At 44.7% G+C, this 27,045-nt stretch overlaps 1 protein-coding gene across 2 annotated transcripts in view; it reads right to left on the bottom strand.

The window, feature by feature from the left end:
* MEGF11 (multiple EGF like domains 11) overlaps positions 1-27,045 on the bottom strand; it is a 366,020-nt gene that overhangs the window by 113,738 nt on the left and 225,237 nt on the right. For both annotated transcript variants that reach the window (XM_061595615.1, XM_061595614.1), the window contains exons 7-10: positions 25,493-25,739; positions 22,489-22,609; positions 12,962-13,098; positions 608-820 (exon numbers count right to left, since the gene is read on the bottom strand). In XM_061595615.1, coding sequence (XP_061451599.1) covers positions 608-820; positions 12,962-13,098; positions 22,489-22,609; positions 25,493-25,739 — 718 coding nt within the window. The remainder of the gene's footprint in view (positions 1-607; positions 821-12,961; positions 13,099-22,488; positions 22,610-25,492; positions 25,740-27,045) is intronic.

The raw sequence follows: 27,045 nt of genomic DNA, 5'->3' as shown, positions 1-27,045 counted from the left end.
GAGCCTGAATTATCTCCTTTTCATTAATGTAGCCCACGCCTGTTCATCTCCCTGTTTGCCTCCTGGGTGAAATGTGCCGATTTGCAATGTAGTTAGCGGAACATCAGGGAAGATCTGATAAATTGGAGGGATCTTGCTTTAGCTGGGGCTGAGCGAGGCTGAGATTACTAAGTACTCTGGCACAGAAAGGAGGCTCAGCATCTTATGCGGGGTGACCAGTTGCATCCCTTTTTGCCCTGCTGCTTTGATCAGTCCTGATACCCTCCAGTTGTTGTTGGACTACAGCTCCCATCAGTCCTAGCCAAGCATGGACAATGGTCAGGGATGATGGGAATTGTAGTGCTCTCCCCAGGGAGGCCCGCCAGGCTCCATCGTTATCTCTTTTTAGGTGCCAGGCAACTTTAGTGTGGCAGGATTTGTAAGACCTGCCTTTTATCTGTATTGATGTGGGTTTTTTATTATTGGTTTGTTACAATTAGTTTTAATGTTTTATTATTGCTGTAAGTCGCTTTGGCTCACATGTGTGAGGAGCGCAACTAATCCATATAAATCATCATCATCATCTTACTGTCAGTTGCATAGCGAGTAGGAAATGTGATGCCCATACCTGACTGTGTTTGGAACATGACAAGGACACCTCTTGTTGCATTTCAGCCCGTAATATCCCTCGGGACACATCCGCTCCTGGCAATGAATCCCTTTAAAGCCTGGGTCACACAGGCAGGCCCCGTTGATGTGATAGCACTTCGCCCGGTTCTCACAGTTGCACTTCTCCATGCACTGGAAACCAAATGTCCCAACAGGACACTCCTCTTGGCACCTGCAAGAAAGCAGCAGAGGAAGGAGGCTCAGTATAAGAGATCAGTCAGGTTTATCAGTACCAAGAGAAAGAGAATGGCTGTAGCTCACTGGGAGAGCACACACTTTGCAGGCAGAAGGTCCTCAGTTCAGCCCCAGGTAGGGCTGGGAATGAGCCATGTCTGAAACTCTGGAGAGCCAATACTGGTCAATGTGCATAGTACTGATAGTACTGATATGGGCCAATGGACTGACTAGGTGTTCGGTGGCTTAAGGAAGCTTGCTATTTCTTGCCAGCTTGTTGCTCTGGATGGAGTCTGTTCCTAGCATCGTCTCCATATACTCAGGACTAGAATGTGAGAACTGGCTTGCTGGGTCAGGGCAGAAGGTCCAGCGATGTTTTTCAGCCATAGCCGGCTAGCTGGATGCACCAACCTGACGCACCTGAAAGCTCACAAACAGGACATGAAGGAAGGAACCTGAAGGTATATTTGTCCATATGAGCACGAAAAAGAGCCCTGCTGCTGGATCAAGCCAAAGGCCCGTCTAGCCCAGCATCCTGTTCTGACAGTGGCCAACTAGATGCCCCAAGGTGGACCTGAGGGCACCAGCAGCACTCTCCTCACTCAGAAGCATGAAATGGAACGGACTGCCTTCAAGTCAATCCCAACTTATGGCGACCCTATAAATAGGGCTTTCATGGTAAGCAGTATTCAGAGTGGGTTTACCATTGCCTCCTTCTGAGGCTGAGAGGCAGTGACTGGCCCAAGGTCACCCAGTGAGCTTCATGGCTGTGTGGGGATTCGAACCCCAGTCTCCCAGGTCGTAGTCCAACACTCTAACCACTAGGCCACACTGGCTCTTACGCAGAAGCATATTGCCTCTTATAGTGAAGGAAAAACAAAGCCATCGTGACTAGTAGCTCCTGCTCACACAGTGAGGTCATCTGCCGACGCTCTCCTCCAAGAGCCCCCTGCTGCCTGAGGTGAGGCTAGTGATGCATAATGAACTTAATCGTTGCAAATTCCTATGCACAATGACATATGCAGATGAATGCGCAGACGGGAACATAGCAATCCTCTGGATTTTACCATTTCTTGAAGGGGCCTCAACAGTTTATCACATTTTAAATATGTATTTTCAGAGGATTAAAAAACAAAGCCACAGATTACTGTAGAAAAGGCACGGTTGGCAGCATGGGACACTGAGGAGGAACATTTCATGCCACAACATTTTGTTGCAGCCCCACTGGTTCTGCCACTAACAATGACCTAGACAAAAGGCAGTACAAACTCCTTTATTCATACATCAGTGCAGCCAGGCTCCTACTTGAGAAGCTGCAACACAAGCCCAGGGAAAAGAGCCATGCCTAAGCTGCCTCTTGAGTTTTGAAACTTGCTCTACCCTACAAGAAGCTCATATCTTTGTCTGAAATGATCTGCCATGAAGGACCACTACTCTGTATTATTAACAAAGTCTTATCACATGGGTAGCAGGGACTAGAAGTTGCCCAATCAGCATTCATTTAATCCTGCCATTGATTAAAATGTTTACTGTAACTGTCACGCAGAGAGGAGATTGTTAGATGCTTTTTGTTGGCCGTTTCGCAGACAGCACTGGGGAGAATCAAAATATGATGATCTGGGAGAAAGGATTTAAACATGCAATGCTTGGCTGGGAAAGAAAAAGATACAGCAATGAAATTGGTGGATGTGAAAGGAAAAGTGCTATTGCAGCTGCTGGCGCAATTTAATGTGTTTTCCCCTTGAAACAAACAGCGTGGTCCATTGCCGTATACACTTACATCAGATTTCACAAGGCAATGGGCAAACTGATCAATTTCATTTTCTCTTCTATCTTATTGCCCAGTCTTAGTTTCAATTTGCGACATTTCAGCATCGTTCTGCAACCTTTTTTTAAAAAGTCCTTATGAGAATTCACCTGTACTTATACATGCATTTTCTCCTAATAATTTTGGCCTAATACACACATTTTTGCAAGCCAGTTCCCCTAATATAATTATTTTTGTATGTTATTATCGCCAATATATGCATTTTTAGGCATACTTTCCCCCAATATACACATTTCTTTTGTTAGAGAACTGCGTCACAGAATTTGGGGAAGCGCAAATTCTGAAGAATAGCTGTGTTTTGGTTCACAGATTGTTTTGGGAAGTGCAAATGATGTCAGAACCTGTTTATAACACATGTTCAGGATCATCACGCTTCATGTCTGTGTCAGATGAGTTTCTTAAACGTTGGGATCATGACTAATATTTACCTGTAAACACAACAGAAAGAGGTGCTGATCATTTTAACAGTGTCCCCCTCCCACAATCTATCCAAGTGAACTCTGGGGGAGGGGGGAATTTTTGTTACTATTGTTATTTTCTGTATATTGATGTTGGATTATCATTGTTGCATCTTTTACCTCTGTATGCTCATTGCATGACTTACCTGCATTGGATGTCAGTGACTTACCTGTACACAGCTTATGGAAAATAAATAAAAAGGTTTTTAAAAAAAAGGAAAAAAAAGAAAAATGTGCAAACCATACCAAATTCCTCCTCCATCCCTATCCATAGCCCTCTTCAGTTATTCCGCCTGAACACGAGGGCAAAAAATGTATAAGGAGCTGAGGATACATACACCAGCCCTGCTTCCAACTCTCCAGGGTGCACCGGGCATGCCCACTCCTACCCATGCATTTTTAAAGGAATTGTTACTGGATGTCCAGTTTTTCCCATTCAAATGGCTTGCATGTGGACGCCTCTCTACTATGTACAAGCCCCGACACTTGGATTGAGGTGAAAGTGGTTGGGACTAAAAAAAACAAAAAACAGGAAGTGAATACAGCCTTGCAAATGCATTGACACAAGTTACTAGCGTAGCAAAATTCTTTGACCACATCCACACCATACAGTTATTCCACTATTATTCCACTTTAAACAGCCATGACTTCTCCCAAAGAATCCTGGGAAGTGTAGTTTGTGAAGGGTGCTGAGAGCTGTTAGGAGACTGTTAGTCCCCTCACAGATCTCCAGTTCCCAGAATTCCCTTGGAAGAGGGGCTGACTATTAAACAGCTCTGGCCACTGGAGCTCTGTTAGTCTCCTAACTCTCAGCACCCTTTACCCAGGATCCTTTGGGGGGGAAGCCATGCCTGTTTAATGTGGAACAATGTTTATTTATTTATTTATTATTAATTATGGAATAAATGTATGTTGTGAATGTGGCCTTACTAGCCTGCCCACCCACCCACCTGGAAATACATGAATTAAAAAGCAAATTAAAATTAAAAACTGCTGCTTATGATCCACGCCCTGCTGTAGCAGAATTCTTACCAAAAAAGTGCCTGAGGATACAAAGAACCAGACATCACAGTGCACAGGGATAGAGATTTTGTTAAGATGTATTTCAGAAAGACTGGTGGCTTGTAATAGCCCTAAGAATTGTTGTGTAATGTGCCACTATGTTCTTCTGTTTCTTTTCAATTTCACTAAATTGTTATATACCTCTAGTCAGTGTTTCAGTGGCTTCCAAACTGAATTTGTGTTCTTGGTTCATTGATTAAATTTTATGTGTACTTTTTTGTCCGCTGGGTGTCCAAAAGCTGGGATGGCGTGTTCATTTGGACACACACCTGTTACTTAACAAATGCCCTGACTTCTTCTTTGACCTCCTGGGATAGGTCTGAAAGGGGCTTCTTTCACTTAGAAGTCTGCTTGCTGTCACAGGGTTCCCCATCAGAGGGAGGCTTCTAAGAGCATTCAGCCAAAAAGGCTTTAGAAGTCCCCTTTAGTCTTTCATCCTAATTACACACAGGGAGTGGAGCCAGCATGCGCAGCAGCATCATAGGTGGGACTGCCGCACGCACATTCCTGGTCCCCCACATATTTCTTGTCCTCTCAAGTTCAGACTCAACAGCTGATGAGGGCTCATCTTTCCCTAACCTCAAAAGTGGCATTGCTAGCCATTATCTGATTTAACTATACTACGCTTAGCTCTTGGACCCAACCTAAGCAAAAGCTGGACTTTATGTTCAGAAAAATCACAGAGTTTACAGCTCTCCTGGGCTTATACTACTCTGAAAAGCAAGTGCATCAAAAACTCCCTGCCTATGGAAAGCCAGTTTGTCAAGAACAAGAACTGTAGCAGTCCTAATGTGCCAGTTTTCTACACATATGGAGGTCTTGTTTCTGTTTTTAATGTGGGGGAACATTCAAACTCTCCTTCTCCTTCTCATCTTCTTCAGGTGAGGCTGTCAATGTGCTGAACCGTTGCCTGGCCTCGATAATGGACTGGATGAGAGCTGACAAACTGAGGCTCAATCCAGACAAGACTGAGATGCTGTTGGTACACGGTTTCTCTGATCAGACGGTGGATATATACCCTGTCCTGGACGGGGTTACACTCCCCCTAAAGGAGCGGCTTCGTAGTCTGGGAGTTCTTTTAGATCCTTCCCTGTCACTGGAGGCTCAAGGAGCCTCGGTGGCACGGAATGCGTTCTACCATCTTTGGTTGGTAGCCCAGCTACGTCCCTATCTGAGCAGGGAGGACCTCACATCAGTGGTACATGCTCTGGTAACCTCGCGATTGGATTACTGCAATGCGCTCTACGTAGGGCTGCCTCTGAAGACAGTTCGGAAGCTACAGCTTGTGCAAAACGCAGCTGCCAGATTGATAACGAGGACCAAGCAGTCCGAACACATAACACCTCTTCTGGCCCGCTTGCATTGGCTTCCAATTTGCTTCCGAGCCAGAGTCAAAGTGCTGGTTTTGACCTATAAAGCCTTATACGGTGCGGGACCACAATACCTGTTGGAATGCCTCTCCCAATATGAACCTGCCCGTACACTGCGCTCGACATCGAAGGCCCTCCTCCGAGCTCCGACCCACAGAGAAGCTTGGAGGGTGGTAACAAGAACTAGGGCCTTCTCAGTGGTGGCCCCCGAACTGTGGAACAGTCTCCCTGATGAGGTGCGCTTGGCGCCGACGCTGCTGTCTTTTCGGCGCCAGGTTAAAAACTTCCTCTTTTCTAGGGCTTTTAATTTAACTTAACTCAGTTTTAAGGTGTGCTGTAATTGTTTTTAGATCTTTCATTCTCTGTACTTTTGCTGTATGGTATTATTGGATTTTATTGTATATATTTGTATTGTTTGTTGTTCACCGCCCAGAGAGCTATGCTAGTGGGGCAATATAAAAATTTAATAAAATAAATAAAATAAATAAATATGTGAGCTGTATGCCTTTAGTCTAAAGTGGTACAGTCCCAGAAGGGCAGCACTATCTGCTTTTCCCAAACATGTAGACTGGCTCTAAGAAACCACTTTCTTCACAATGTCCTATCAAACTTAGATTGTCGAGTTGACTTGAGCTTCCCATCTGGGTGCCAAATTACATAGCAAACTCAACCAGCCATTTTTACAAGCACAACCGGCAAAATTTTATGTCAGCATAGCAGTCACCAATGTGGTTCCCGTGGACACATATGCCCACAGGTTCCCCTCCCCCAATGAAATTAGGCTTGGAGGAAGCATTCTGTTGGGTGCGTGCGTGGTGCCCACCACAGTTTCCCCAGTTCACAATTGTACCCGTGGGCCCATAAAAGTTGTCAATCCCCATGTTACCATAATGTAAATTGATTGCCACCGCCTCTGTTTATGAGTGAGATTTTCCTTGCTGTAAAGTTTGCCACATGCCGCTCCAGCTAAGGTTGAGGCAGGACAGTTCCCTACTTGCCTTGTCTAGAAAGCACATACTGCTTTATGGCCCTAATGGAAGACGAAGAGATATTTTCCCCGCCACGCTGCTATTTAAAAGTACAGATGCTTCCTTTTTGTGAGCAGTTTGCAGATCTTTTCAGCAGGCCTGGAAACATGCTGAGACGTCAGGAGAGTTTGCTTCCCAAGTGCACTCTGCCTATTTGAGTAGAAATGTAAAATATTCAAGAAGATGAACAGGGTAGTCAATACCCTACTATATCATCCTAGATGAAAGCAAGTGGGAAAGAAAAAATAGAAATGAAACATCGATGATCTAATCCATTTACATAATTAGCCACCCTCTCTGTTTTCCCCTACCCCACCTCTCTGCCAACAGTTTAACCAGTCTATTTATTTGGAGCTCAAGCAACCCCCTGTAAATGAATTTTAAGCAAGGAGAAACCAATAACAGCTTCTTTGGAACACAAGGATCCTCACTGTAAGAATTAACTTGCTGCAGAAACATCCTCACTTTGCAACGTATCAATCTAATGGGCCTGCAACACTATTAACAGCCAGATGCATTGCTCAATTAAATTACTCAACAAGCGACTATACCCTCGTCATGTTTCTTGTTCAATTTTACACGGCTTCCTTCTTATCTGGGGAGAGCCACATTATAATAAGTGCCATTGAACTCTAATAAGTGTACAATTATACAGAGTTGGGTTAATATACATGCCAGCTATAGAATTAATAGCTATAATTTCACAAAATATTAAACATTATGGTGCCTTGTTAAATACATTACATTCACGAAACAATATTTGTTGTTTCTACAGGGAAGATGAGGAATCTGTGGCCCCCCAGATGTTGTGGGGAATGGTGGTACCCATCGTCCCTAATCACTGACCATGATGGCTGGGGTAAATGGGAGTTGGAATCCAAAAGCATCTCGAGGGGCACAACATCCCCTCCCTCCCTCTACAGATATCACAAGAGGAGCCGCATTCTCTTGTCAGCAATATACTTTTGGTCAATGGGAACAATTGAAACACCACCCAAAGAATCATGGGCATTTAAAATCTCGGGTGAACATAAGTTTCCTAAAAATCATTATGGATTACTTATGGATAACAAAACAGCAGGGAAAATAAATTTGCTCATTGTAACTGGCAGCAAATGGTTGGAATTGTACTCACTGTATAAAAGGTTCTAATCTTGCCATTTGGCATCAAGATGGAAAAACATAGCTAAAATACAGTTTTGTGACGCCTGGAAACTTATTTCCCACCCTGAATGTGTACCAAAGCTGTAGCTTCCAATAATAGGGGTCTACAATGCATTTGCTTTGGGTGCTCAGCTCACATAAATCTCAATGGAGGAGAGAAGTTACATTGCACTATCAACTTGGCGTTTGTTGAGTTATTCAAAATGCAGAGGCATCATCCACTAATCAGAAAAAGGGGAAAAGAAAAAGTAACAATTCAGCTCCCACAGGCTGAGCTATTCCTCCAAAAAATATTTATCTAAAAACGCATGTTTTATTACCTCTTCCGCAGGTTTGTATGCTGTAGGCTAATACATATTTTCTTTGAAGAATATTAGGAAAGAGTTCCAATAGGGATTGTTATAAAAGAGTACCCATTAATGGGAACAGTTTCCTGATTTATTTAAAATTCACCAGCATGTTATTTCACTCAGAATGGGGGATGGGGAAAGGAATCTTATTTCAGTCCGTCAAACCCAGGGAGCCACAGGGACTAAGATGAAATTGGCTGTTGGCCCTATTATTCTAATTAACTGAAAACCAGAGCTTGGAAAAGTTACTTTTTTGAACGACAACTCCCATCAGCCCCAGCCAGCAAGGCCACTGGATTGGGCTGATGGGAGTTGTAGTTCAAAAAAAGTAACTTTGCCAAGCTCTGCTGAAAACTCAAAACAGTTTCAGGAAAGAAAACAGGAACCCATCCTAAACCAAACCAGAATTGAAAGCCAAGATTGTCAAAGCCCCCTGGAGTCTTTGACCTCACGACCCCAGGTCCTTGCTTCTGATACCAATCCCCAATCATCTCAGGTCGATGATCCTTAAAGGCTCCCAGCTTCTTAAAAGTTGAAAACCGCTGACTCTCACTGCCACGCTCTCAATGGGTGGCTAGCTTGTCCTAAAGTAGACCAGCTTCCTGAATAGTCTTGGGTCCTTGGTCCCAAACAGTAACAGCCAAATCCGCAGGGAGTCCCTTGTAAAACCTTTCCCTGGCCAATAAGTCTGTAAACTCCTCCAGAGTCATAATTCCTGCAGCCTCCTGCCACAAATGCAGGGCTTTGATAGTCCTTGCCGAAAATGCCACATCACTCTCTTTGAGTGACTTTTGCACAGTCTCAAACTTGCGCTGGCAAAACTCTGTGTTAAAAGCAAAATGCTCCCGACCATAAAGAGAAGATAATCATCCACCTCCTCCTGGGACAAAGTTCCCAGCAGTTCTAACAGTTCTCCACTGGCTTGACCACTCAACAGCTTCATCCACTTCCCCGAGGAATTTTCTGGTCTTTATAGGAGTGCTCAAAGACCTGGGAAAACGCATGAACATCCCCACCAGCAACAAACACAGGCAAAAGTTTCTTGTTAACTGTTTCCAGAGCATCTCAGGGTCTGGGCTGATTACGACTAGCACTCAGTTGCAAACCCATGAACCCTCTCTGTATTTCAAGCATTTCTCTCAGCTGATCTCACAGCTCTTCCCAAGTCTCACCTGTTGCCACTGCGGTTCTGCTTCTCCCTTCCTCCGGAGTTTCCACGGAGCTCAACCACCTGGCGTTCCCTGAAGGACCTGGAGTCAGTTCCTCTAACTATGGAGGGCCGTCATCCCGGTCACTATCCTCTGACTGCAACTCACTCCTTAGACATGGTCTGTAAACTAGCTTTTGACCTAGTAGTCGTCATACGTGACTCACCAAAATAACAATCTGTCTGTATTGAAGTCTCACTTTATAGGTACTCACTTTACTCTTTAAAGGACTTTAATGCACTTTGCACTGCAGTGTGTTTACTTGGAACTACAGACCTCAAAATCCCAAACACTCGCCACCATGTCAAAGCCCCCTAGAGTCTTTGACCTCAAGACCCCAGGTCCTTGCTTCTGATACCAATCCCCAACCCCCTGGGCAATTGTTCCCAGACAGACACTCCCTGTGCCTCTCCTTACCAGGGTTGAGTTACAACCAACACCAACCCTGCAAGGTAAGTAGACTGCCACCACCTCTTAATCTGGCTTCCTACTCTGAGTAAGGGGAACTCAGAGCACCCACTAGAATTACAAAGATTCCCAAGAGCAAGAACACTCCTTGCCCTGGAGCATTAAACCTGGAATAATAATCAGTATTCAGTAGCATTGTGGTCAAGGATTGCATTTAGAGCCAAAGCCCCAAAGTAATACACACCAGAAATATGAGGTAGCTTATTAAAAGATATAGGAGTGCATGTAAAAAGAGCAGCATACAAATTCCTTTAAGCCCAAATGCTCCAGAATGGACTAGACATGGTCAACACATTCAACACAGTGAATGGTTCAAACAGACACAACATAACAAAACTTACTAGCCTAAACTAATACTCACTTCAGAAAGTACAAGAGCCGGGTTCCCTTTGGCTCCTTATACCACAGAACATCCCACAGCCTCCCACTCTTGCACCGCTTTGTAACCTCTTAAAAAGGAGCCACACCGTTGTCCACGTAGCTCCACAGCAATCTTCCCAATCATAGTTTCATGGACTGCTTGAATGATGGAGAAAAAGGTGCTGTTGCTGTTGTTGTTGGTGGTGCTCTTAAATTTATTATATATTATTGCACTTATAGCCCACTTTTCCTCCAAGGAGCTCAGGATGGTGTATGTGGTTCTCTCCCTCCCCATTTTATCCTCACTACAACTTGACTTACGAGCTCTGAACAGGGTGGTTCATGACAGATGCTCTTGGAGGTCACTGATTCAAAGGGTCGCCATAAGTCGTAATCGACTTGAAGGCACATAACAACAACAACAAACAACCTTGTGAGGTAGGTGAGGCTGATCTTCATGGATGAGTGGGGATTTGAACCCTGGTCTCCCAGGCCCCAGTCCAATGCTCTAACCACTACACCACACTGGCTGAAATCCCCACAGAAGACCTGGCCAGTAAATTCTCTAGTAGGCCAACAAATGACTGCTTCTATGTATGCAGATCAGGTCAGACTGAAGACCTCCGCTTGCTGAGTGTGGGAAGGCTGGGGGTGAAGAGGAGTACTTCCTTCCCAGTTTGTGCCTTCATGTACTCTTCTGAAAGCAGGAATAGGGCTTACGTCTCCCTTTGGGGAAAAAGTAAAAAGGGTTCTTCATTGCTCTTGATCATTTTAGCTGTACTCTTGGTGACCTTGTACAGCTTCAGGTCTTTATGGAGCCATCACAATATTAAAAAGCACCCATTGATTCATGAAAGGGTGATGTCAGTCTACAACAGCCCTGCCCTCCACATTGGTTGGACTCCAACATCCATCAGTCCCAGGCAGCGTGGCTGACCGGGACAATGGGAGTTGTAATTAATTGCTATCTGGAAGGCACGATGTCAGGGACAGCTGGTCTAATGAAATGTATTGTTTAGGTCCATCGAGTGCCTTTAACATTCACAGGGCCATGGGAAGCTGCCTTATACTGCGTCAGACCATTGGTCCATCTAGCTCAGTATTGTCTACACTGACTGGCTGCGGCTCTCCACGGTTGCAGGCAGGAGTCTCTCCCAGCCCTACCAGGAGATGCCGGGGATTGAAGCTGGGACCTTCTGCATGCAAAGCAATTGCTCTACCGGTGAGCCCTTCTTTCCACTCTCCCACCTAGAAATGCTAAGTGGGGTGTGGGAAACGGTGAAATGCAGTTCTTACTCTTCAGGGGATTAATTGGTATAAATGCATTTCATTTGCATATCTTGTAAACACGGAACTCTCCCCGTTCAAATTTATTGCTGCAAATATCTAAATTAAATTAAATTAAATCCATTATGCTATATAAGAGACGTTAACCCCCCCGCCAAACTAACTATAATAAAAACGGGGCAGCATTGCCAATAAAAATATGAGAAGTGATAAGCACTCTCTAGAAAAAATGTGTGTAATTTCAGCAACAGCGATGTGGTTCTTGAGTATTTATTTATTTAAGAGCATTTCTAAAACACTTAATATTTCAAAAATCTCTAAGCGCTATACACCATGTGCCAGATAAAAACAATATCCATTAAAACAAAAAACACAACCTAAAACCAATAAAACAACAGTATAAAAGCACATGAAAATAAACAGAACAGATTCAGGGGATTCATATGCATAATTCAAATATGGGTCAGGGAAAGCAAGGGCAAAAAGATCTATCTTCACAAGAAAACTGAAGCAATTGATGGATGGTGGTTCACGGCCAAGGGAAGGGCATTCTATAGTGCAAGGGCAATTGTAGAAAAGGCCTATGTTTGGGTCACCACCCTGTGATATTCTGTAGGGGGTGCCACACGTAGGATTTCCCCAGATGATCTAAGCAATCTTATGGATCTATATGGGGCCAGGCAGTCTACAGAAAATGGTGGGGGGTATTTTTGGTGTGGTGGTGATAAGGAAAGCAAAACTGAAGACCTCTCCTAATAATTTTGTCTTCCAGTTTGGGTAAACAACATCTGCATGGTGAGCAGGGCCAAAGTCAAAAGATGGTGGGAACAAAGCTGATGTTGGGTTGGGTACCCATTTTTAGGGACGTAGGAAGGACTCGTTTTCCATTCTGCTCTGCATTCATCACATGCAGTACTGTTCCCGTTCCACTGCAGTTCATCTTCTGCCAAAAACTACAGGATTAGTCTGTTGGTCAGTGGCGCAGGCTGTGAGACTCACAGACAAGGTTTTTAGCAGAGAGAGAGAAACCTGAAGCAAAACCTGTGGCAAAATTATGTAACTTATGCAATTAATCATATAAGTGACATTGTCATTACATTATCCCACCCCATTCATTTTAATGCAAAGGAAATGCAATGCAAATGTGGGGGGAAATGTAATAAATTGTACATCATTTGCAGACAAAAACAACAGCAAACACCAATCGTATCCTCAGGATTGATTTCCATTCTGGACATGAGATGAAAAAGTCAACACCAGCGATTTCCACTCCTATTTCTGCTTTGTCTGAATTCTCTGATACCCCTTCCATTTTTCTCTATCTTCTTCTCTTCAAAAATCACACACACGCTCCCCCCAAAGACAGAAATTAGGCTTAGATTAAAAAGGTCCCCTTCATGTGGATGGGAAGAAGTGAACTCATTTGGCCTCTGGGCCTGCAGTACCCCATTTTCAACGAAGGGGCTTTATTGATGGACATTTCATTGGTCACAAAAAGCCTCAGTTGGCACTCAACACACAGGAGAACAAAGCCTTCCACTTGTTGCCATACCTACCTGTCTCCCATATAACCGGCTGTACATAGGCATGCCCCCGTCACGTGATCACACTGCCCTCCATTATGACACGGGCAATCCTGGCTGCAGTTAACCCCATATGTTCCTGATGGACATGGCTGGGCACATACAAAACCCTGTGCAGGAGGAGACGAGAGAGAGAGAGAGAGAGAGAGAACTGTCATTTCAAGTTAACAAAAAAAAAAAGCTCCAAACATGGCCATTTAGAGACCATTTAGGAGGTACTAACTGAGTGCTTACCAGTTACCCAAATGCATATTAAATGCATATCTTAAGTTTTATTTTATTATTATTATTATTGTTGTTGTTGTTGCTGTTGTTATTGTTATTGTTATTGTTATTATATCCTGCCCTTTCTCCAGCAGAAGCCCAGGGCAGCAAACTAAAGCACCAAAAACACTATAAAACATAAAGACTTTAAAACACATTAAAACAAAACATCTTTAAAAACCTTTTTTTTAAAAAAAACTTTCAAGACATCTTTTAAAAAAGGTTAAAAACATTGTTTTTTAAAAAATGTTTAAAACATATTAAAAAGCAATTCGAACACAGATGCAGACTGGGATAAGGTCTCAACTTAAAAGGCTTGTTGAAAGACGAAGGTCTTCAATAGGCGCCGAAAAGATAATAGAGATGGTGCCTGTCTAATATTTAAGGGGAGGGAATTCCACAGGGTAGGTGCCGTCATGCTAAAGGTCCATTTCCTATATTGTACAGAACGGACCTCCTGATAAGATGGTATCTGCAGGAGGCCCTCACCTGCAGAGCACAGTGATCGACTGGGTATATAAGGGATAAGACCATCTTTCAGGTATCCTGGTCCCAAGCTGTATAGGGATTTGTACACCAAAACTAGAACCTTCAACCTGGCCCGGTAGCAAATGGGCAGCCAGTTGGGACATATAAAAATGTGCATTTTAGGATAAAATGTGTACACAATGAATATGTTAGGGTAAAATGTATTCAACAACATCTGTTCTGTGCAAAAACACATACAAAGTAATGTGATTTTCTTTTAAAAAAGCAGATTGGTGCAGAGGTAAAACAGAAATGGATTGCAAAGAGACTGCTCCACCCATTCCAAGGCCACACATCCCACCCAATTTCTACCAGTGGTCACTATCATTTAGAGGTTCTAGGTGTCAATCCTCCTTGGAAATCATGCCAAACCATGTTGTCACTGGAGTCAGGCTCCCCTTCTTCAGGAAATGAAAACAGGGATTCTGGAAGAGGGAGCTGCCATGGGGCCAGCCCCAGATGTACAGAACCAGTCAGAAGCTGTTGCACAGGAGTGCTGGTACTTTTCCAGCTGAAAAACATTTCATTGCCCTCCTCTGACTCAGAGAGCTCTAGTTCAGAAACTGCAATCAAAACAATCTCCCCTGCTCTGTGAGACTCGTGTTGGAATCCTTTAAATGACGAGGTGGAGCTGGCATCTGAGACAGAGCTGCAGCTTCTTTTTGAGGCTCAGGCTGAGGGTGTGCTGCTGAAGCAACATCTGAGCTCTCCTTTTACGAAATCTCCAGCCTGAGATCTGCATGGAACTGTCCAAGGTACCACAGAAACTTTGCTTCACTTTTGTACCGCTGAAGCCATTGCGCATAACAGAAAAGTGTCTCCGTCCAAATGTGTCTATGTTTGTTGGGGTGGGGGATGGACAAAGGCACTTTGAAGGGGCAACACTGAAAATCAAAGGACGCAAGAGAAGAGGCCAACCCTCAAAATGGTAATGTTCTTTTAAATTAGATAATCCTTGTAAAACAATAAAAGACCCATTGCATTTTGTTCACTGTCAGCTTTCAGGGACACAAGAGTCAAGGCAGAGAAACCCATTTCAACCTTAACATGGTCATCTTCAACCAAAATGGGCATTTTTAAAAAAACAAGCACTGTTATTAATGAAAGATTAATTTTTCCAGCAGTGCTTCCTAAAGACACTTTGCAGCTGGTCACAGGTATTCTTCCCTGTTAGCGCTTAAAATGTTTTGCAGTACTAAGTCTGGACTGAAAAACAGATTTGGGGGCAAAGCTGTGGTTCAGACTGAACCCTCCGTGACAACACTGGCAAAACCTCACATTGCAAATGGACTTTTGCTTAGCTCACACTCATCCATGCCCACAAAAGGTATCAGAAATGCCACTCGGAGGATGTCAAAGACCAGGGTAAAGAGGTGCCACTCTGTCAATTAATCAATTAATTAAATTTATATCCTGCCCTTCCTCCCAGAAGGAGCCCAGGGCGGCAAACAAAACACTAAAAACACTCTAAAAAGCCTTCCCCAACCTTTGGGTCCCCAGATGTTGCTGGACTACATTTCCCATCAGCCCCAGCCATCATGGTCAATGGTCACGAATTATGGGAACTATAGTCCAGCAACATCTGGGGACCCAAAACTTGGGAAAGACTGCTCTAAAACATCTTAAAAACAGAGTTTAAAATATACCAAAACAAAACATTTTTAAAAATACACTAAAACAAAAAATCTTTAAAAATATATTTTTTAAAAAGCTTTAAAAACATCTTAAAAAGCAATTCCAACACAGACTCAGACTGGGATAAGGTCTCTATTTAAAAGGTTTGTTGAAAGAGGAAGATCTTCAGTAGATGCCGAAAAGATAACAGATATCTAATATTTAAGGGGAGGGAATTCCACAGGGTAGGTGCCTCCACACTGAAGGTTCGTTTCCTATGTTGTGCGGGACCTCTTGATTAGATGGCATCTGCAGGAGGCCCTCACCTGCAGAACGCAGTGATTGACTGGATATATAAGGGGTAAGATGATCTTTCAGGTATAATACTGATGGCTCTTTGAAACTTAGTTGTAAGCTTACTCTGTTCAATCAAATGAAGTCAAGAAAATTACCTGGACTCTCTATCTCCATCCCCAAGGTTGGCCCGAGACATTTTGCTTCCTGAAGTGAAGGACAAGATGGTCCCCCCCCCCAAATCCATGTAGGGAGGCTCGTAGCTCAACCTCTTTTCAATACTGGGACCAATGGCAGCAGGTTGGCTTAGGGGGTCCAGGGACAGGTTGCCTGGCATACCTATAACTCTGATATCTCACAGCCACTTTTCTATTCCTAGCATCTGCCGCCTGAGGCAGCTGCCTCGCTCTGCCTCATGGTAGGGCTGGGCCTGACTCTCAGACAAGCATCCTGAAGCATTTTATGTCAGGTGGGGGGGGGGAGGACATATTATCTCCCAGGCATTTTAGCATGTGTTTTAAATTAAAAATTAAAATTGTGTTTTAAATTGTTTTTAAAAGATGTGTTTTTAAATTTGTATATTTGTTTTAATGTTTTTAGTTACTGTAAACCGCCCAGAGAGCTTCGGCTATGGGGCAGTATATAAGTACAATAAATAAATAAATAATAAAGAGTTTTCAGGCCAAATAAAAAATGCAGCATATCTCAAAAATGAGAATATGAACAGCATCTTATTTGCCTTCCCCTGACAGGTCCTTCACTCGTTGGCCAGGAAGATTCAGTAATACCAACAGCACAGAAAGGGATACAGCAGCTCTCACTAATCATTCAAAAAGGGCTCCAAAAGCCTTTCCTAACCTGTATGATTGGTGGTTCTTGCTGTGAAAGAGACACCTTGGCCTCAATTCAAGAGTGTCCGGATCCCGCTGTAACAGTTGGCGTCCCTAGCTTGAGCAAGAAGTGATATTTTGAATCTCTTTCTCTCTCTCTCTCTCTCTCTCTCTCTCTCAAGGCAAGCTGCCCATTTATCATGATAATAAATGCATTTTCTCATCATGTTTCAAAGAGGACAGGATTTCTATCGGCAAGAGATGAGAAAGCAATGCTCTAAGATGCATGCCTCAAGAGAGGTGTGAATCTTTAGGCACAAATGTGTGTTAAGGGAATACAAAATGCCCATCTCTGGAGGATCAAATGTCAGAGCAGAGTTGCAAGCAATATTATACATCTCATCAACACAGTTCATTCCAGCAGCAACTTTCCAGAGACTTCAAGCTTGTGCCTTCTTCAGTGCCCCTTCCCAATATTATTAACAGCTGCCGAGCAAAGCAAAAGAAGCCCCCACCCTCTCCCACTCCCACTGTCCTAGCACTTCCTTTAACAGCAGTGGAAGGTAGAACAAAACTTAAAGCACATTCCCCACATGTCCAAAGGTTTTAAGGAACCAGCAGCAACAATTAAGGGCTTTGGGGCAATCAGATATGATCTTGAGTATGCAACAGTGTCTGAGTGTGGATTAGGTACAACTTTTCAACCGCCCTGTTATATTCATAAGAGGATGGCCCTTTTCAGACCGTTCAATATACCATGAAGGTACAAGGGGACTATGGAGGGAGGATGCCACTTCCAGAGAACTGAGCATTCATCCTGATTTGTTTGCAAGGAGGTTAGACAACATTGGCTATTTAGTGCACATTCATCCTGATTTGTTTGGGGAGGAGTTAGGCTATGTTGCATCAAAGCAAATGTTCTACACTTTCTAGTGCATTTTTTTTCATCACTTTACTTATTGCAAGAAGTTCAGTCTTTTGGGGGAAGCAGGTTTGTTGTGCAGGACCTCACAGTAAATTGTAATTGTACAACCTGAATTTGCTGGCATGTGATTGAATCTCAGCTGAAAATAGCAACAGTCTAGAAGCATCAAGGGAATCTACCCAGTCTGTATCTGTGTCGGAATTGCTTTTTAATATACTTTAAAACCTTCTTTTAAAAAATGTTTTAAAAGCTTTTTAAAAAATGGTTTTAAAGATGTTTTGTTTTAATATGTTTTTAATGGTTTTTGCATTTCAATATATTTTGAAGTCTGTTTTTATGATGTTTTAAAGTGTCTTTAGTGCTTTTGTTCGCCGCCCTGGGCTCCTGCTGGGAGGAAGGGTGGGATATAAATCAAATAATAAATAAGTAAATAATAATGATTGTCAAGGCAGAACTGAGACAAAGGGTTGGATACAATGAAGTCCTACTCAAAGGAGACCCATTGAAATTAATGAACCTAATCTAGTCATGTCCACTAACTTCAGTGGGTCTACCCTGAGTAGGACTAGCATTGAATACCATTCCTCTGGGCTGAACACTAAACACAAAATGTGTGTGAAAATGTGCAGAGGTACCATTCATATGTGTGAGATGAAATCTTGGCTCCATATGAGAAAACAAAACAAAACAAAAAGGAGAACAGGCTTCGGGGTTCACTGGTACAAGACTCTTTCTTGCAGAGTAAAGAGGGAGGGAAAGGGCCATGGCGCAGTGGTTAGAGCATTTGCTCTGCACAGAGAAGGTCCCAGGTTCAACCCCAGGGAGCATGGCTGGGACAGAATCCTATCTGATATCCTGGAGAGCAGCTGCCAGTCAGTGCTGCCAGTACTGAGCAGGATGGACCAATGGTCAGACTCAGTGTAAGGCAGCTTCTGACACTCCTATTTTAGCTCAACACATTGCAGACTAAAAACATCCCTTCTTCAGGAACTTGAAAAACGTGCAAGTTCATAGAATTCATAACCACCTCATTCTTAAAGTCTGACTAACTGAAGAACAGGCTAGAAAAAATAGTAGAACATCTCTCTCTCTCTCTCTCTCTCTGTGCACATCTGTGTTGAACTTTTGCAACCCAGACATGGAGATAGGGGGAAAATGTCATGGTCCTGAAGGAACGTTTTACTCTGAAATGTGCTGAGCTAAAATGAAGAGTTTTGCATCAGTAAACACCGGAGCCTGTTCCCTTTTTAAAATTTTGTTCATTTGAGAGGCTTTCCCCTCCTTTTCCTTGCACTCCCTTTGAGAGAAGCCTCATAATGTTGTCATGGATGAGAAGGGCCCGTGAGACCCCAGGTGTTTTTGAGTAGTCTGAGCAGCTCAACCTGGGATGGTTCCCATAATTGTTCCACCAAGGGTTGGAGGCACAGCAGAGGATATTAACAAAGGAGACACCTGCACCATAAGCAGACTCCAACCTAGCTGTAATGCACCTTGTCTTTGGCCAGCCTTTGCCAACCTGGTGCCCCCCGGATGTGTTGGACTGCAGCGGTCCATGCTTGTTGAGGCTGATCCTCCAAAACATACGCAGGATACCAGGTTGATAAAGGCTCTTAGATCATTCCCCCAGACGCCTCATGTGCCGCTGCAAAATATAATTATGGTTATTAGTATAATGATTATTGTGAAGCAGGAGCAGATGGTGGAGGGAGACAGAGCTGTACAGAGTGCCCTTCCCGACACTGGGATGGTTGGGAATGTGCAGATGCACCCGCAGGAGCCTCAAGTTGGCTCCGCTGGTGCATCCACACAGCTCCAACCTCGCTGCAGCCTGCCCTCCCCCAGCCCCATCCAGGCAAGCTGCAGTGATGCCCGTCTTGAGACAGTACCTCTCCCTCACCATGCTGGCTGGATTTCTAGCTAGATTTGTCCTTCTGCAGAGAAGATACACAGTGTCTGGATATAGGGGCTATGCTGCCTTTGAAACAAAAAAAAATGAAGTGGGGGGAGAGCGAGAGCTGATCTTCCTTTCCAATCTGGTCCTTCAACTGGAAATCTGATTCCTCGAGGAGCAAATCTCTTGGCAGAGCTGCATTTCATCATTTGCACCCCAGGGGAGCATAGAAACTGCTGTTCTCCTGTGACAGATTCTGGTCCCAGGTGAAATCAAGTTGGAGCTGATGTATATTAATAAGTTCAAAGTTGCAAACGTCTCCAAGGAATGCCAGCACACACATAGTGCGTTTTATATATGTATGTATGTATGTATGCTATCCTTTCCCCCTAAAGCACACTAAATGTGCATGCAAAACATTCCGTAGCCAAAGATGGGCATTGAAGGATGCTCAAGGCCAATAGCATAGCATCCAGTTCTTTCTGCTTCCTTATTCCCAGCTTGCTGCAGTCAGAAGTGCACTCCAAATGCCAAGAATTAAAAACACAAAACAAGAATAAGAAAAAGTTTCTCACTCACACGCACATAGTAGCTGTGCCAAATCTTCCTCCCCTTTCATAAAAGCCCTGGAGAGTCCCTTTAAATTTAAAACCCCAACATTCGCAACTGGAGTGCTTTTACTTATAACTTTTGCTGCTTCCCTCCAGAGCTCTTGGACAGCTTCTTTGTGTGTGTGTGTATGTGTGTGTGCATCTGTGTGTTTTAAACTCCGATTGGTTCAAAAGCAGACATTGTTAACTGCAGCTTTGTCCCCAGGGAAGAAAACAGCCAATGACAGGATTTTCAAGAAGTTCCCTTGAAATGCGTCTCTTTCAAATGGCATCAGTGCAGGCGAACTCATTTACGGTCCACCTGCCATCCGGGAGAAGAGAATTCCTAAAGCTCCCCCACTCCCCCACCCTTGTAGTGCATCTTTAACCCTGAAACAAACAGGCTTGATTTGTGCAGGTTCAAATCTGCAGGCTGTATTGCACCATCAGATGGCAGAGCAATGTACAACTTATTTGCCCACTGCACCACAGGTCCACTGCACACCAGCTTAGCATTAATGCTCAGGCAAACTATAGTATCCAGATGAGGGACGGGGGAGACATCAGAATCAATCTAATTCACTCTTTCTGAAATGATATATGAAACACAATTCAGCCGTCCTTCGAAATTTGCACTTAGTCGAATTTTGCAGTGCAGTTTGCCAACCAACCAATGTTTAGAAAAATGTATATTAAGGGAAAGTGTGCATAAAAATGAATATATTCATGAACATATAAAATGCATTATATTTAGATTTCTAGACAGGAATCATGCATAGATCAAAAGTGGAAAACAGCCTCTATGTAGCATACAAAAAAAGTTCTCAGCACAGCAAAAACAAAAGCTCAAAGGTATTGGTGTCACTGTGGTCTAGATGGAAATAGGCTGTAACTCTGCACTCTCCAGGCTCCAACAATCCACTGAGGGATCCACAGGGCGGAGACAAGTGCACATCTCAGCCCTTTCCTGCCCCGACACAGAGCCCCAGAATCTGCCATAATAGTTTCAGCAAGTACCAGATGGGCCCTCTCCCTTCTGCAATTCACAGCTTCCAATCACCTTTGTGGCCTTTCAATGTATTAACCAAAAAGAATCCCCAGAATCTGTCTGCAGAATCCGCATCTCTCTCTCTCTGCCCAATTCCAGCAGCAGGACTCGCCAACAGGCCAATTGTCAAATGATGGAATGGCGCCAGGGAATGAAGCACAGCTGAATGAAGCCTTGGCAAATCCAGAGGGAGTTAATTATCACATTATTGATACAGATTTAGACTTTTTTCTTTCTAAAAAAAAAAAGAGCTCAGCCTTTTTTCCTTGACACAGAGAATTAAAGGCGAGGAATAATGCGCTGCCCATAAGCCAACCTCAGCAGCTCTCTTAACATGAGGGAAATTATGCCAGAAATGAGCAAGATTATGCTAGCAGCGGGGGGGGGGAGGGAGGAAAATTGCATTGACCTCTGTGTCAGACATTTCTCTGACACTGTACAAACACTTCCAGAGTCTCCCAGTGACAGCGCTTCCTTCTGCCCTTTCCGTGACTTTGGAGACCGCTCGCTCTCTTTTTTGTCCATATCATGTTTGAATCTTGCTCTTCCTCCAATGAACTCACTGGTGGCATAACTGCAACCCCACCCGCACGGACGCATGCGCACACACGCACACGCACACACACACACACACACTGACCACATTTTATAGTTAGGCTGAGAGATGGTGAGTGGCCCAGACCACCCAGAGAGCCTCATGGCTGAGTGCAGATTGAAGCCAAATCTCCCCGGTCAATGAGCCACACTCTTTATCTACTGGCTATGCCACACTGACTCTCTGTTAGGCTCAAGTAAAAACAGAAAATGTGATTAGCTTGTCTTTCTCATAAATGCCCTAAGCTGATATAGAACTCAACTCTCGCTCTTATGGATTAAAAATAATGATAAAGGATACTAATACTACTACCAGGATTGTAGCCAATGTAGGGCCAAGTTAAAGTCATTTAGCAGTCCACTTGTTCTGCTGGGGAAAAGGTTTTGCTCCCATATATAATATCTTCAGCCCCAGCCTGTTATGACGGTGAGTCCCAGGCCCTGGCACTATGATGAGCTAAGTTGATGGCAGCAACTTCCCGTGTTTCATGGTCAGCCACAGCACTTGTGTGCACTGCTGAGAATCCTTGGGCATGCTCTAGAACAGAGCTTGGAAAAGTTACTTTTTTGAACTACAACTCCCATCAGCCCCAGCCAGCATGGCCACTGGATCGGGCTGATGGGAGTTGTAGTTCAAAAAAAGTAACTTTTCCAAGCTCTGCTCTAGGACACAGGGTCAGGTCATGCTAAACGCTCTTGGGCCTCAGTGTTGGTCCGGGGATCCAGGAGTTCATCATGAAACGCAGTCCAACACCAACACCACTCAAGCCTACACACTGGACATTAAGATTTTAAAAGGTGCTTACTGAATCTAACATTGCCTTGTGCAAATGGCTCGGAGAGGATTTACGGTAGGAGTTAATGCACACAAATACATGTGCCATGGGGCACATGGCTGCAGTTGTGCTCCAACGTTACATACCATCCATCCTGGGGGACAGGCACACTCTCCAGTGATGTGGTGACAGGTCCCCCCATTCTGGCATGGGCACCGCTGTTCGCACTGAGCTCCGTGGCTGCCAGCAGGACAGGGCTCTTCACAGCTTTGCGGGTGTTGTTGTAGGGGGCAGATTCCAAAGTGAAACACAAGACAGACAGAGAAATAATTTATGTCAGGGAACTACAGGAAGGCAACCCATTTTAGCACTGTTGCAGAAGTGCCTACACAAATCATCAAACATGCAGCAAATTCCGATTGACAGCATCAATGGTAAAATGTAGTTATCCAATATTTATTGCTCCAAACAACATTGCTTTTGTTTCAAATCCTTTGTTCAAGTTAAGAAGCACTTATGCACAGAGACGCTCTTCCCTGGTCCGCAGGAGCTGAAGGCATTTCCAGAGGGCCGTATTTTTGAAGATCAGATTTTACTTTGAGGGCATTGGGCAAGTTGAGTTGTGAAGTTACATGCCGAACTCCCTAACTCAACAAGCATTTGCAATACTGTTATTCGGCTTGGCCCCACAGGTGGTGGCTTCTCTGGGGACTTTCAAAGGGCTGGAAATCATGATATAAAATGGAAGGCCATCTAACCAGAGCAAGGAATGAGACAATGTTTGAGGGACAAGGGAGGAACAAGTGTAAGAAGAAGAGAACAACAGCCATGGACAAGGGTAGCCAGGGGTGTAGTCATCCAGGGTCACGGGGCAGGAGTTGTAGACCCATTCCTTTGGGAGCAGGGTCCCAGCCAGGTCCCCATGTATGAGCCAATCAGCATGAAAAGAGAGTATGTTATCAACTCAGAAGAGTCTTTGTTCTTTCGTGCTGACTGGAGCCAATCAGAGGGGAAGGAGGTGAATCAGGCACTGAGAAGACTCTGGTCAGTTGCTAACACAGCCTTCCATTTCATGCTGATGGGCACCTAGCGATGTCTGTTGTAGTGAAGTGTGGACTTGTGAGATGACAGGGAGAGCAAGAGCGATGAAGGAAAGTGGAACAGGGAGCATGGCTGTGAGGGGTGTGGCGTGACTATCGTGAAGGGACCCCGCACTTCTGAATTTGCCACTATGCTACCAAGGGTAGCCAACATGGTGTCCTCCAGATGTCATTGGACTACTACTCTCATCAGCTCCAAAAATCATGGTGAATGGCTAGGGATGATGGGAGTTGTAGTCCACCAACATCCGGAGAGCATCATGTTGGCTACTCCTGCTATAGAAATTGAAAGAACCAAAGGATATGGCCAATTCATTCAACTTAAAAGACACGTTGGAAATCTGGACCAATAGATCCAGATAGCTAGAGGCTGGCACAGATGAGTTTCTAACCAACCCTGTCCTGTATGCTCAAGTTGAGCAATAAGACTCATAAACATTTGTAAGAAAATGTAATCCATAGTTCCCAATACACTAGAACTTGGGTTCACTCAATGAAGCTGACTGTCGGGAGGTTTAGAATGGACAGAAGTACTTTTTTCACACCATGCGATAGCAGTGACGGTCACCAACTCGGATGGTCTTAAAGGATTAGAAAAATTCATGACGGATAAGGTGTCAACGGCTGCTAATCCTGATGGCTATCTTCTACCTCCACTATGGGAGGCAGCACGCCTCTGAATTCCAGTTCCTGGGAACCTCAGGAGCAAAGAGTGTTGTGGTGCTCAGGCTCTACCTGTGGTTTTTCCAAGCACATCTGGTTGGCCGCTGTGAGAACAGGATGCTGGACTAGATGGGCCACTGGCCTGATCCAGCAGGCTCTTCTTATGTTCATGTGCTACCACAAGACTTGTTAATAACCACTATCTCAGATCGTTTGAAGAGGATTGTGCAAGTTCACAGAGAAGGCTAGGCTTATCAATGGCAATACAGTTAAAAGGAACCTTTTTGCCCCCAACGCCCACTGTGGCAGTAGGTCAGCTCTTCAGGCCAATGCCAATGGACATCGCTGGAGCAGCTGGTAGGTGTGGCCACTGACACACACAGACAGGCTTGGCAAAGGGAAGTAGCTCAGTGGTAGACCATCTGCTTTGCATGCAGAAGATCCCAGGTCAATCCTCACCATCTCCAGATAGGACTGGAAAAGACTTCTGCCTGAAACTCCGCAGAGCCGCTGCCGGTCAGTGCCAGAAATACTGAACTGGATGGACTAATGTTCTGACTCAGCGTATGAATTCCTGTGCTTATGTACATTAAGGGCAAAGACATAGCTGAATGGCAGAGCATCTGTTTTGCATACAGAAGGCTCCATCTCCAGGTAGGAAAGACCATCTAAGAGACTCCCTCCATACCCGATAACGGCATGTCAGGGAGAAAGGTTTGCACTGTGCTTTCTCCCTGGCATGCTATTTTTCTGCATGCAAGGAATCACTGGAGGGGGGGAACATGAGAATTCCTATCATAAAAACACGGGGAAGGGCTGTAGCTCTGTGGCAGAGCAAACAGGAGGACTCGGGTTCAGTCTCCAGGTAGGGCTGGGACAGAGAATCTATCTGGAAACTGGGAAAGCCGCTGAGCAAACAGACCAACAGTCTGGTAGGTAGAAGGAAACTTCCTATGTTTCTTTGGAGAGGGCGTGCCGGGAGGGCTGTCCCCCCCATCACAACTCCACTTACTCCAGCCTGCCCAGCAGCTGTTTGGTGGGAGGGGGGAACATGATTTATACAGGGAGGAGGACATGGGGGCTTGGGGAAGCAGCAAAATTCAGTGATGGTGGGGGAATCCGACAGCAGCAGGCCACTTCAGCACTGGCATGGGCCACACGGGCGGTCTGCGAAGGCCACAAGTAGGCTGCACACATGTGTGCTATTCAGTGGTGAGCCTTGCTTGCTTGTTGGGCCACAAGTGGTGCAGGTCGACATTGCAAAACAGGGAACCCTAACTACGAACATTTTAGACAAAGGTGGCATTAAGAGAAGGCGAAAGGTGCAAAGTCTCCAACTCGCAGTCACAGTCTCCAACTCGCAGTCACCCAGCAACACTCAACTTACAACACGCCTGTGTATCCAGGGGCACAGTGACACTCCCCGGTCTTGTGGTCACACGTTGCCCCATTGTGACACTGGCACTTCAGCTGACAGCCTTTGCCGTAACTTCCCGGGTCACACAGGTCCTCACACCGCCACCCTTTGTATCCAGTTGCGCAGACACAGGCCCCAGTGATGGGGTTGCAAAGTGCTTCATTCTGGCACTGACAGCGGTTGCTGCAGTGTGGTCCCCAGTGGTCACTATCACAGCCTGGAAGACGAAGAAGAAGAAGGAAGACACACTCATTTAACAAGAGAATAAAGTGGATTAGTGGCACTTTATTACAGCCCTTGGAAGTTTATTTGTTTACAGCCCAAAAAGCTCCCAGAGCAGCTTACATACAATCAGTAATTACATACAATCATGATACACAAGGGAAAGGGGAGAGGGAGGGAAGAGGAAAAAAGCAAACTCAGGCACCATTCTGAAACAGTAGTTCTGAAACACTTTACTATTCTGAAACAGTATAATGACCAGCTGTCATAGATACAGTTCAGGGGTAGGAGGTACCTGATGGAGCTGGTCTTTTGGCAGAGCTGACGGAATCAGCCCTGCCTCCCATCTCTCCCACTGAGACAGCCTGATGGAATAGCTGCTGCCAGATTTATGGACAGAAGGACAGACACTTCTAAAGCTGCACCAACTGTAGCAACAGCGTCAAGGGGTCTGTGTCGATGGGCTGTTGCGGAGCGTTCCTAACTAAGCAGACAACTTGCCACATTTGAAGAAGGGCTGAGGCAAAAACACAGGCAGGTAAAACTTAGTGCTGAAGTTTCTCCGAAAGACATTTTCTGAGATTTTTCTATTGTAAGAGAGTTTTCTGCTGGCTTTTATTGATGTGTTTCATTATTAGACATATTTAAAAATATTGCTATGTTGCAAGTTGTCACGACCATCTGATTGGCCACTGTGAGAACAGAGTGCTGGACGATGTGGGCCCTTGGCCTGATCCAGTAGCCAGGCTCCTTGTATGTTTTTATGGAAGCCATACATGAGGAACAGGAGCAGCAGGTGACAAGGGCAGCAAGGGGGTCGACTCACTGGAGGAAGAGTGCCCTTGGAAGGTTTGTTGCCCCAAAGGTCCCCCAAATCTGCAACTAGCACTATCTGGCTGCATAGGCACACCATCCATTTAAAGCACGCTGTAAGTACATGACTCCCCCCCCCGAACCCTGGGAATTGTAGCTTTGCCTGCACAGAGCTACAATTCCCAGCACCCTTAACAAAGAGTAGTTCTCAGGATACTTGGGAGGAGCCATGTGCTTAAAATGTGTGGTGTGTATGCAGACTGTGTGTGTGTGTGTTACTGTTGTTCCTCATAGGGAGAAAATATTTTTAAAATCCCACAGAGCACAGTGGGCACTTGGGCATGCCTCAAGTAGATCTTTTGACCACAGACTGGGGCTCTGTTAGAACTAGCAGAGAGGACGTGGCACAATCCAGTCTCCGCCTGGTTCTCAGGATGATCATGTCCTCTGGATTTACAACAGCAAAGAGGGAAAGAGTCCTAGCAATC

This window comes from Rhineura floridana, chromosome 14 (genome assembly GCF_030035675.1).
Source record: "Rhineura floridana isolate rRhiFlo1 chromosome 14, rRhiFlo1.hap2, whole genome shotgun sequence".
Taxonomy (NCBI): domain Eukaryota; kingdom Metazoa; phylum Chordata; class Lepidosauria; order Squamata; family Rhineuridae; genus Rhineura; species Rhineura floridana.
This window is presented reverse-complemented; position numbering and strand designations above follow the sequence as displayed.